The following is a 12,181-nucleotide window of genomic DNA, read 5'->3' as shown; positions in this document are numbered from 1 at the left end:
ATACCTAATTTGTTTCATGAAGCTTGAAACAAGTCACTTTTGGTAAACCATTTAACCATTTTTTTGAAATGAATCATCATTTGTCAAGAAAAAGTTGGCAGAGCCTATCATCTTTCAATTTTTTTGTTTTTGTTTTTGTTTTGAGATGGAGTCTTGCTCCAGGCTGGAGTGCAGTGGCGTGATCTCGGCTCACTGCAGCCTCCGCCTCCCAGGTTCCAGTGATTTTCCTGCCTCAGCTCTCTGGGTAGCTGGGATTGCAGGCACACACCACCACGCCCAGCTAATTTTTGTATTTTTGGTAAAGATGTAGTTTCGCCATGTTGGCCAGGCTGGTCTCGAACTCCTCACCTCAGGTAATCCACCTGCCTCGGCCTTCCAAAGTGCTAGGATTATAGGCGTGAGCCACTGTGCCCCGCCCATCTTTCAGTTTTTAAAATTAATGTGATCCATGATTTTACGACTGTGAAGAGGTTGCTGTAAGCCCCCTGTGTCATTTTTGATAATTGCTTGAATCTTGTGCCTGTTATTCACACTGCAACTGTTGTCAGAATACTTGCTTTCCAAGAGCCAGGTGAATTTGCCTAAGGAAAGTGTGGCTTTGTCATTATTTTTCAGATTCATCAGGCTGTTATTAGGAAGATAGGGTATGGACACAGCCTTTTCAGAACACATCCGATTCCTCCATGAAAAAGTAGATGGCTCAGAAGCATGGAAAGTGGTCATAGGATCATTGGAAGAAGAGTAAAACTGTTGTAAAGTGATTGGTGTCATTGACACAATGTCACGAGGTGCCTCTGGGAGCTGGATGGCTTATTGTACATTAAAGTTCCTTCAAGTCACATTGTATGCTTCATAGTCAACATGCTATCCTCTCTCAGTGGCGTCCTGACATTTGGAAACTGGATTTCTTTTCTTCCTGAGCCAACATTACTAATAACTGCTGAGCAGAATGTGTTCAATGAATTTCTACCTATAAAAGCAAAGTAAAATCCCAAGTGCTGTGCTATACCACCTCAAACTGTTAGAATAAAGCATCTGTCAGGTTTTTTTTTCTTTTTTTTTTTGTGCACTGGAGAAATGCTTTTTAATAGTCTAGGACCAAAAACTTTAAGTCTTTGTGGAAAAGCATTTTGCAGTTAGAGGGCCATGAGGCTATCGCTGAATGGAAGGGTGGAGGAGCGGTGGGGACTGGGGACCGCTTCTGTCTTCCGCTTGCTGTGATCCATCTTTAGCTGCTCCCCTGAGCCTCCATGGCACAAAAAAAGAGAAAGAAGCTAAAAGTCTGGAAACAGAAGATGGGTTTTTAATCAATGTTCATTAACTGCATGCCTTTCCAGGCCCAGCAGCCACGCACCTGGAAGGGGACAGTGTCCCGGAGGCAGTCTCTGCCGCCAAAGTAAGTGCCATGCAGGTGGCAAAACACAAGAAGATGAATTTAAGAATAACCAGCAGGATGCGGCAAGTGCCAAAGGCAGCGTCGGGCTGGAGTCACTTTAAGGAAGAAGGAGGAATTGGATTTTCATTTGTTTTTTCACTCAATTTCTTTAACCAGCATTTTTTTAAAGTATGTGTGAAGCATCCAAACAAGGGATATAAGTAAATAAAAGAAGCTATCTATAGATAACATTATGTAATGCCCTACTATGTACCAGGTGCTGTTTCAAGGATTTTACACCATTATCTCAATTTATCTTCATAACAGGAAGAGAAAACAGAAGTGTTGAGAGAAGTAACAAGCCCAAGTTGCAAAGCCAGGGACTGCAGAAGCCGGGATTCAATTTCAATCCCAGGAAGTCCTCTAAAGTCTTTGATGGCCAGGTGTGGTGCTCACGCCTGTAATCCCAGCACTTTGGAAGGCCAAGGTTGCAGAATTGCTTGAGGCTAGGAGTTCAAGAACAGCCTGGGTAATATAGCGAGACCCTGTCTCTACAAAAAGTAAACCAGCCAGGTGTGGTGGTGCACAGCTCTAGTCCCAGCTACTCAGGAGGCTAAGACAAGAGAATCCCTTAAGCCCAGGAGGTTGAGGCTGCAGTGAGCCAAGATCATACCACTGCACTCCAGCCTTGGTGACAGAGTGAGACCATGTCTCAAATAAATAAATAATAAAGTCATCCAAGAGCTCATAGTTGAGGGGAAGAGAGAGAAAAACACGTAGTCAATAAAAATTCATCATTCTAAAAGCTTTTCTGGTGTCTATTCACTTGATACTACCTCATGAACATTTTCCCCATATCATTAGAAACGTTTGAAATGAATAAACTTGATGGAAGCAGCCTTTTTTTTTTCCTGGGTGATGCCCATTTTGAGGCAGGCAGAGGCCTGAGAAGTGGATGTCAGAGCTGAGAACGGCAGCCCACACTCCATAGTGGCTAAAAGAGGTGTGTGGGCACATTGGCTGGGGGTGCTGCCAGCCTCAGCAGGCTGGTGTCAAGGCAGAAATGTGGGCAGTAACAGACTTTTGAGCTCTCCAAGGTGAGCTTTTGGGCTTAGTAAAGTCCCTAAGCCAGGTGCCTTGGCCAACAGACAGGAACAGGTGGCTGCACAGCCAGGGCCTGCCAGTGCTCATCAGAGGCGGGGCAGGGAGGGGCTCTGATGAGGGCTGACAGCTGGGAGGGTCTCCCGGGAAAGTGCCTCCAGGAAGGCTGGACTGGCCACCTCCTAAATAAACAGCCAGGGACTCCCCAGGTGGCTGGGTCTCCAGTGCCTTAAAGGAACATGTACTCTGAGTGAGAGAGTGATCATATTTTTTTAAGAGATCAAAAAGAGGCAAAAGGAGAATTGTTTAGTAAGAAAGAAAGAAGTGTTAAATTTAAAAGGGTGGCAGGGCATCCTTGTGATCCATGGATCCGCATAACGGGTTATGGCAGATCTAAACCTAGAAGATGGCTCAGAGGGGAGACATGGATTTAGGAATTAGTGGTACTAGCATTATGTTACAGGCAAAGGAAAACGAATGTAGAAAGGAAAGCAAAAGCCCAATACCCACTTTAAGGAATAGAGAGAGATATAGATTGAAAATCAGCTGGTAGAGAATTTGGCCATTTTCAATAATCTAGCTTTTTTTTTTTTCCTCCGCCTCCTGGGTCCAAGCAATTCTACCTCAGCCTCCCTAGTAGCTGGGATTACAGGTGCCTGCCACACCCAGCTAATTTTTGTAATTTAGTAGAGACAGTTTCACCGTGTTGCTCAGCCTGGTCTCAAAAGTCTTGATCTCAAGTGATCCACCTGGCTCCGTCTCCCAAAGTGCTAGGATTACAGGCATGAGCCATCGCGTCAAGCCTTAAATCTAACTTATTTTACAAAAATTGGCAATAAATCTTCTTGTGTAGGAAATTTGCTTTGTGGACTTACTCTCTTTAGTAAATTAAGTTAACGAAAGAACTCTTTTAGAGAAAGAATTAAGATAAAAAGAGAGGAATACACCCTTAATAAGAAAAACTACTCCTTGAGTGTAGCTATTGACACTTGGTACTTTACCAGTCAAATTCATATGGAAATGCATACTTCATCTAACAAATAACAATATTTTTGCAAACTTTAAAATTTCGCCAGAATATACTATAAAGTGAAGAAAGACTTTCATATGCTGCAAGATGACCTCACTGTTGGGAAGGGGAATGGGGAAAAGAATGTGGGGTCAGGGCCTCTGTGCTTATGGGCCTTAATCCCCGCACATAGAAATGTGGTAACTGCCTAATATTCCAGGTTATTCTGAAAAAAAATCCTGCTCTTGTTTTTCAGCTCTCTGTTGAGTCTGAGAAGGCAGTTTTGATCATCCAAACAAAAAGCTTAAGAAATTTAGTGATGATTTGTATAAATTAGGGAAACATACTGAAGCAGTTAAAATAATTTGGCCTCAATATTCTAAAACCAATTTTTTTCCGAGACAGAGTCTGGCTCTGTCACCCAGGCTGGAGTGCAGTGGTACTATCTCGGCTCAGTGGTACTATCTCGGCTCACTGCAACCTCTGCCTCCTGGGCTCAAGCAGTCCTCCCACCTCAGCCTCCCAAGTAGCTGTTACTATAGGCACATGCCACCATGCCTGGCTAATTTTTGTATTTTTGTAGTTTTGTACCTTTTTTTTTTTGGACAGAGTGTGTTACTCTTATCACCCAGGCTGGAGTGCATTGGCGCTGTCTTAGCTCACTGCAACCTCTGCCTCCCAGATTCAAGCGATTCTCCTGCCTCAGCTTCCTGAATAGATGGGATTACAGGCTCCTGCCACCATGTCCGGCTAATTTTTGTATTTTTAGTAGAGATGGGGTTTCACCATATTGGCCAGGCTGGTCTCGAACTCCTGACCTCAGGTGATTCATCTGCCTCAGCCTCCAAAGTGTTGGTATTACAGGCATGAGCCCCTGCATCCAGCCTTTAGTTTTTATATTTTTTGTAGAGATGAGGTTTTGCCATGTTGCCTAGGCTGGTCTCAAACTTCTGAGCTCAAGCTATCCACCTGCCTTGGCCTCCCAAAGTGCTGGGATAACAGGCATGAGCCACCATGCCCAGCCCAAATATTTTCCAATAGGGTACAGAAGTTAATTTTTAGGGCCAAGTGTCATGGCTCACGCCTGTAATCCCAGCACTTTGGAAGGCCAAGGCTGGCGGATCGCGAGGTCAGGAGTTCGAGACCAACATGGCCAACATAGTAAAACCCCGTCTCTACTAAAAATAGAAAAATTAGCCAGGCATGGTTGTATGTGCCTGTAGTCCCAGCTACTGGGGAGGCTGAGGCAGGAGAATCGCTTGAACTTGGGAGGTGAGGAGGTTACAGCGAGCCGAGATCATGCCACTACACACCAACCCAGGTGAGAATGTGAGACTCCATCTACAAAAAAAAAAAGGAGTTACTTTTTAGTTCCTTTAGGGTATATGGAGTTATAGGGAGAAGAATCAAGCAGTTTCATCATTTTGAACTGAATTAATTTTTCTCCTGGGGCTTTTCTTTCAATGAAATGGAAAGCAGATTATTCAGTGGGTCTACAGAAAGCTATTAATGTATTATTCATATCACTCTACTCCCAGGTCTTAGAGAATTGGACAGATAGACAGACATACCTTACGTAACTTTTTGGGCAAAAGTTAACTAAAAAGTCCATAAGGCAGGGCTGGCATTTGGCTTGGAATTTACTGGTCAGGCAATGAGTTCACATCAAACAGGGCTTTCTATAGGAAATGAGAAAAGCGGTGATACCAGGCTAGTGTTTTCAAGGTAGTTGGGGTGTCTTGGTCAGTCTTGTCTGCTTATGAGAGTATAAGGCTCACCTCTTCGGTCATGCTTATGGAGGGTGACACTTGTTTGATTGGTATCTGATTTATCTGTTGAATTACATTCTTTGTCAGCTGGTGCTCAGTGCTCTTCCAAGCCATGAATTGCCTAATTCCTACATGAATGACTGCACAGGGAGTAGTGACAGCTTTCAGTGTCTAACAGCTTATGGCCAGCAGCTGCTCAGTCACCCAGCAGTGGTAGGAAATGGGAAATATCCTGGTTAATCCAGGCTATCATTAAAAATAGTTGGCTTTTTGTTGTTGTTTTTTAAAGGAAAGTTCGTGAATGTATAGATTTTTTTCATTTAGCAGAGGTGTATTGAGTCTCCTATTAGATCCTGTTAATACCTACATACTGTGGTAACTAGTACTGAGGGGTGGGGAAGGCTACAGAGATGAATTAAGATGCCTTGTTCTCAAGGGATGGGGAGATAAGATAGATATACAGTCCTCAGAAGTGAATCATTTAATCTGCTAAATCCACAGAGGGAGTAATTACATCTATTTAGGGAGATAAGGGGGCATCTGGTTAGAGGGGGTGGCTTTGACATAGACGTTAAATGGTAGGTAAGAGTTCCTTGTTAGAGTTGGAACAGAAAGAAGGAGAGGGCCGTTTCAACAAAGCTAATGGCATGAGCGAAAGTGTGGAGATGGGATTTTTGTTTGTTTGTTTGTTTTTGGTGATTCACCATCAAGATCCAGAAGCATGGGGAACGTGTACAGAATAGTAGACTTACGGAGACCAGATTGTGGATGGCTTTGGGTGACAAGCTAAGGGACTGACTTTCTTTTTTTTTGAGACAGAGTCTTGCTCTGTTGCCAGGCTGGAGTGCAGTGGCCTGATCTCGGCTCACTGCAACCTCCACCTCCTGGATTCAAGTAATTCTCCTGCCTCAGGCTCCTGAGTAGCTGGTACTACAGGCATGCGACACCACGTCCAGCTAATTTTTTTTTTTTTTTTTTTTTTTTTTGTATTTTGGTAGAGACAGTTTCAGCATTTTTGGCCAGAATGGTCTCAATCTCCTGCCCTCATGATCTGCCCACCTCCGCCTCCCAAAGTGCTGGGATTACAGGCGTGAGCCACCGCTTCTAGCTGGGACTGACACTTTTATTGGAGCAAATGAGTGATATAAGCAAAGTTTGTAGGGCAAGTCTAATTTTGTGTATTTATAGTTGACATGGGGATTGGAGAAAAAGAAATTGGAGATGTGGAGACTTATCTGCAGGGACCTGGTGATGGGATCTTTAGAACAAAGGTGGTAGGAAAGGTCTGGAAAGATTAAAGGGAGAGAGGTTGTGGAAGTAATGATGAGACTTAGTGTCTTGCAAATGTGTATGTCACAGAATGTATTAAGGAAGAAAGAGAAGACAAGGACAAGTTGGCTAGAAATGTGCCTCAAAGAACTGCTGAAAGTAGGCAAGTTGAGTGTAGGAACTGATGGAAGATACGATTTGGGGTTGATTTTCTAGGGAAGCAGTTGATTGGAAATTCATGGCAAATAGTTATTAATGATGGGCTGGTACTCAGGAAAGGTGCTGGGTCAGAAGCAGCAGAATTAAGGGTGATGAGATTGGGGCGTACACTCAAAGATCTATTTGATGGCAGGAGTTGGAATGAGGAGAGTCAGGAGTTCAGAAGAACAGTTAGGCCGTGAGAAGCAATGCTGTGGACATCACAGAGGAAACATGTACATAACCTGTTAGCACCTTATATCTGAAGAGTGAAGACATAAAGGTTAACGAGACTCCTGGGCAGTAGTGGTGCCATAATGAGGGCAGAGAAGTCATGGCAGCATCGGGTGTGGGATCTGAGGGGCGTGTGCTACCATTGGGTAGATTGAGGGGTAGGGAATGTGAAAGTGGTGATTTTTGTTTCCACTTTTAATAAGATCCCTGCAGGACAGTTAAAATGTTCCGTCTAAGAGACTGTCAAAGATTTGCAAGAAAGTGTTTGGGGCTACAACTGTAGACTTAGGACAGTTGAATAGAATGAGATCCATGAGGAACTGACTGACTAAATAAAAGCAGAAAAGATGAGAAAAAAAATCTGGAGTTAGAGAGCTACAGGTAAAAGAGCAACTATGAAGGATTTCTTGGACTTCACTGAAGGATTAGTTGTATGTGTAGGAGAATGAAGAAAATATGGTGCTATATCATAGCTCTGGAAAGGGGGTTTCAAAAAGAAGAAAGTAGTAACAGTGTCAAATAAGGCAGACAGGAAAAGGAAGGCAAGAACGGTGAAAAGGTTATTGGAATTAATTTTTGGGTGGTGAGGGCTAACGTTTGATTGAGGTAGATGGAAGAATGGAGGGGCCCATCATTATGTAACACTCATTTTAATTGGCTAGGCTACCCTATGGGTGTTCACTCAACTATAATTCCTTTTCCTCTGTGGTTTACAGTTTTTCTTTCATCTTTCTCTATTAAGTCTCTAAGCTTTGTGCATCTGTGGTCTTTATTCCTTTCATATATCCAACTTCATTATGTTCTAGGTATAATAGTACCCTAGAGACCTCTGTCTTTTAAAACTCGATTCTCTATGAATCAGACCTGAATTGAAATCCAAGTAATTCCTCTAAGAGACTTCAGTCTCTAAGTCTAAATCCGGGAACAGTTGCTTTTGATGCCTTCCGCTACCTCAACAATACCTTCTTGACCTGACTTTTTGTTTCAGTGTTATGTAAGACTAAAACCTGGCTCTGTTATTTGTGTTTCAGTTTTGAGGGTGCATGAAGTGAGATTTGGGGAGATTCTCTGATAAGTCATCACAAATTGATAGCGTAGAGGGATCTCTGGCAGCTGGAAGGGCAAAATTCTTGTCTAATGGAAAAAAGTTTTGTTTCTGAAGTTCCTTAGTCATTTGGTTGAGAGAACACATTTGTTCATCAGTTCACAGCAAGAGCCATCAACAGTGGACAGCTTCTTGCAAAGGCCTAGGACTTGCGTAACATGTAACTACAGTAGAACCCAATTGCCATTGTCATCTTATTCTAGAGGACAGATGCAGGATATAAGGAATACCCCCACCATCTTTCTACTCCTCAGTAATTCTAGGTTTCCCTTTCTTTCCAACTGTGTTTATTCATTTTTTAACTTTTGTGGATACATAGTAGGTATATGTATTTGTGGGGTACATGAAATGTTTTGACACAGGCATGCAATATATAATAATTATATTGTGGAAAATGGGGTATCTATCCCATCAAGCATTTATCCTTTGTGTTACAAACAATCCAGTTATACTCTTTTATTTTAAAATGTACAATTTAATTATTGGCTATAGTCACCCTGTTGTGCTATCAAATACTAGGTCTTGTCATTCTTTATTTTTTTTGGAACTCATTAACCATCCCCACCTCTCCCACAAACCCTACCACTACCCTCCCCAGCTTCTGGTAACCAGTCTTCTACTCTCTCTCTCCATGAGTTCAATTGTTTTGATTTTTAGATCCCACAAATAAATGGAAACATGTGATGTTTGTCTTTCTGTGCCTGGCTTATTTCACTTAATATAATGGCTTCCAGTTCCATCCATGTTATTGCAAATGACAGGATCGCATTCTTTTTATGGCTGAATACTTCACTGTATAAATGTACCACATTTTCTTTATCCATTCATCTGTTGATAGACTCTTAGATTGCTTTCAAATCTTGGCTATTGTGAATAGTGCTGCAACGAACACCTCCAACTGTGTTTATAGTTGTAGGCAAAGACACATTCTTTTGCACACATGGTAGTGAATGTGCTCATAGAGGATGGAGCTCCAGTGGGAGAGAGTTCATTGGAGGGACACTGCACACTGAACTGGGCCTTTAGTAGGGTTTAGGGAGGCCCTTGGAGAGGACTATGCAAATGGTGTTCAGAATTCACCAATAGGGCAGGCATAGTATCATGTCCAAGGGTGAGGATGCAAGGAGGAAATGGAGCCCTTTCAGGAGTCCTAATCCTTTTTTGAAGTCTTTTGCCCTTTGTATTAATTTAAAAATATAATTAATATAATTTAATTTTTGTAACAACTTGAGGGGTTGGTAGAATCTATTTCCATTTTACAGATAAACTAATTGGTGTTCAGCAAATGAAGAAAATTGCAGGTTACTTAAACAGCAAACAGGGTGATAGAGCGTGGATTTGAACTGATCTCTTGGATTCAGAATCTCTTTGCAGATACCACATTTCCCTTCATATAGACAGGAGTAAAACTTGCTTATATGTAGACAGATTTTTTATGGTTGTATCTGAAAACCCAGACCATGTATTGTACTTCTCTGATTTCTCATCTTCTCTTCCTCTCTTCCCCATTCATTTCTTGTCTGTGATTGTTCTTTGGGTTGACATGATACTCGCCATCCTAGAGACAGGGTCTTGTTTGCATCCAAAACAGGAAGAGTTTCCACATCTCTAGGAGAGCTGGTGTGTCTCTCTGCTGCATTCCTTCTATCTTGGAGGCAGGCAGAGCACAAGTGTGGCTGTTAGGCGCAAGAGCACAGCTGTAGTCACCCGCCAGTTGACACCAGGGCACATGGTGTCATGGTCGCATTACTGGAGTGTATCTGGCTCAAGCTGCTGCATGATTGGCATTTATCGGGGCCATCGTCAGGGGAAGAATTCTATGTACTTTGTAAGAACCATTTCGTAACACTTCATAGTCCATTTGCCACATGTTCTCATAAAAATATCATCAATCCACGATTTTTGCATAAAGCCAAACTGCAGCTTGCCTGATTCATGTACTATTCCTGAGGGATTCTGGTTTTGACTTGGCCTCATGGGCTTCTGTTGTCTGTGAGATCTTTGAACAAAGCTATATTTTCACCCTAATTTCAGTGTGGCTAGATTAAATATGATGCATGTTTTGTTCAACTAATAATGCTAAGTATAGAAAAAAGGACCACAGCGGTAATAAATCAATACATTTGGTGGTAACAGCTGGTAGATTGTTACCTTGAGAAAAATAAGAGGCTTATTGACAACTAAGAATAGCGAATGTAAATTCTCTTTGCTTAGGTATCCTTTTATGAAGCTTCTTCTTTTTTTAAATTTAAAATGATGAAATGAAACTAACAAAGTATTTCCTTTTTTGTTATTTTGCAGAAAAAACCACTGTCTGCAATAATAAAGGAAGTCTGTGATGGGTAAGTGTTACTCAGGATTTATCTAAGGCATTCTAGTTGATAAATTGACAAGCAAATAATATATTTCCAGTAGAATAGTAAAATATTATTCATAAGTCACCCACTGACTTGCTCAAAGTCACTAAGAATTACTCTGTAGGAGTATCACACCCTTTTCCACCAGAATTTACCATTAGTCCTCATAGAGCAGAAAGTGTGAAATGACTGTTATGTGCACAGTGGGGTTGGCTTTATTTATTTTAGGAAGTTGTGTTCCTTTTGTCCTACCCAGCAGGGAGTACTCTAAGGGTTTTTGAGGGCGCAGTACACACTTGATCTGGTATAAACTGAGAGGACCACTCAGGTCCTCATAGAGGATGAAAGAACTGAACAGACAAGGCAGTGGGTAATTGTACTGCCCCATGGGATCTCACAATGATATGACTTTCCTACTTTTTGTGGCTGCTCTAAACAATACAAAGGAAATGTATATATGGTAGCTGCATGAGTTTTTTTTTTTTTTCTTTTAAACCAGAACTGTGAAAATAGTTGTGTTCACTGAAATTTGTGTAAGGCCTAGAGTACTTAATTGGAGTGTTTCAGTCTGTAACAACTATACTGATAGGGGATTGTAGAATACAGAGACAATTAAAATGTGCCGAATATCCAAAACTTAAATTGCATTTATTTTCTTTCTTTGCTTCAATCCCTTAAAATCAGTAGAATTGTAAAGATTTGTATTTAAATCTGCCACAGCAAGCCTTGAAGATGAAATGCTTAAAGGTGAGCAGCAGGCCTAGCATAAGGTCTAGGCAGTCCACACATGAAATGTTTGGTCTCAGGGTGTGGAAGGTAGGCTAAAGTCATTTTGCTTTAGGAACTGCATTGTGGTATATGTTGGGATTGGTCCAGTTCCAATCACAGGGTGCTTAGTTAATCCAACACTAAAAAATTACACAAATGAAAATGGCCACTTTCATTTTTCTAATCAGTATATGCTTGTATTTTTAAGGTGGTCTCTTCCCAACCATGAATATTATGCACTGCAGCATGCCGATAGTTCAAACTTCTATATCACAGAAAAGGTAGGTCAACCACATTATTTAATATGGGACACATGTTGAAGGAAAGTAAATCATGATGATGTTTCCTCTGTTCAGGACTAGACATGCTGGTCTAAATTTTACGTCTCTACTCTCCATGAAAATAGGGTCTGTAAAGCAAATAACTGCTACTTTAGCATCCACAAGATGATATTTAGCAGCTCAAGAGTAAAGACCAAATATGTTTCATGTCTTGTTCAGCAACTGCAGTTGCCTTCGAAGAGTGAATATGTTACCTCTTTCTTACTGCTTGGTTAAAGGATTTATTTCATACTTAATGACTTAGTTGGGTTTTTCTTTCTCAGATTTTGTTTTTCCAAAATACCCTCTAACCCTTGCTTAATGTACATGAAATAATGATAAGAAACCTTTTCAAATGTGGCATTATGTATGTAGGCACTAAGAGTGTTCTATGAATCTTGGGAACCCAGCTCTCTTCTTGGGTGATTTGAACTCTTTTTAGCAAGAGTAAAGGAGAAGGAGGGATTTGTGAAGACAGCAATGGCCCTGGGAGCAAGTAAAATTAATATGTACAAGATCCCTGATAGAGGAAGGGCACACTGGAATTTACTGAGTGCATACTGTGTGCCAGGACCTGAGCCACGCACATTACATCTGTTCACAGATTTCTTCCTTAAGACTAACCTGGGCTATAAAAATACTGGCTTTGGGTAACAGGTACGAAACTGAATCATTG

The 12,181-nt window shown here is 41.5% G+C and overlaps 1 protein-coding gene across 8 annotated transcripts in view; it reads left to right on the top strand.

Annotated features, from left to right (window-relative positions):
* Positions 1 to 12,181, top strand: part of ELMO1 (engulfment and cell motility 1) — a 578,919-nt gene that overhangs the window by 122,936 nt on the left and 443,802 nt on the right. For all 8 annotated transcript variants that reach the window (XM_050783309.1, XM_050783305.1, XM_050783301.1 and 5 more), the window contains exons 3-4: positions 10,362 to 10,402; positions 11,394 to 11,466. In XM_050783309.1, coding sequence (XP_050639266.1) covers positions 10,362 to 10,402; positions 11,394 to 11,466 — 114 coding nt within the window. The remainder of the gene's footprint in view (positions 1 to 10,361; positions 10,403 to 11,393; positions 11,467 to 12,181) is intronic.

Source organism: Macaca thibetana, chromosome 3, assembly GCF_024542745.1.
Source record: "Macaca thibetana thibetana isolate TM-01 chromosome 3, ASM2454274v1, whole genome shotgun sequence".
Classification (NCBI taxonomy): Eukaryota; Metazoa; Chordata; class Mammalia; order Primates; family Cercopithecidae; genus Macaca; species Macaca thibetana.
This window is presented reverse-complemented; position numbering and strand designations above follow the sequence as displayed.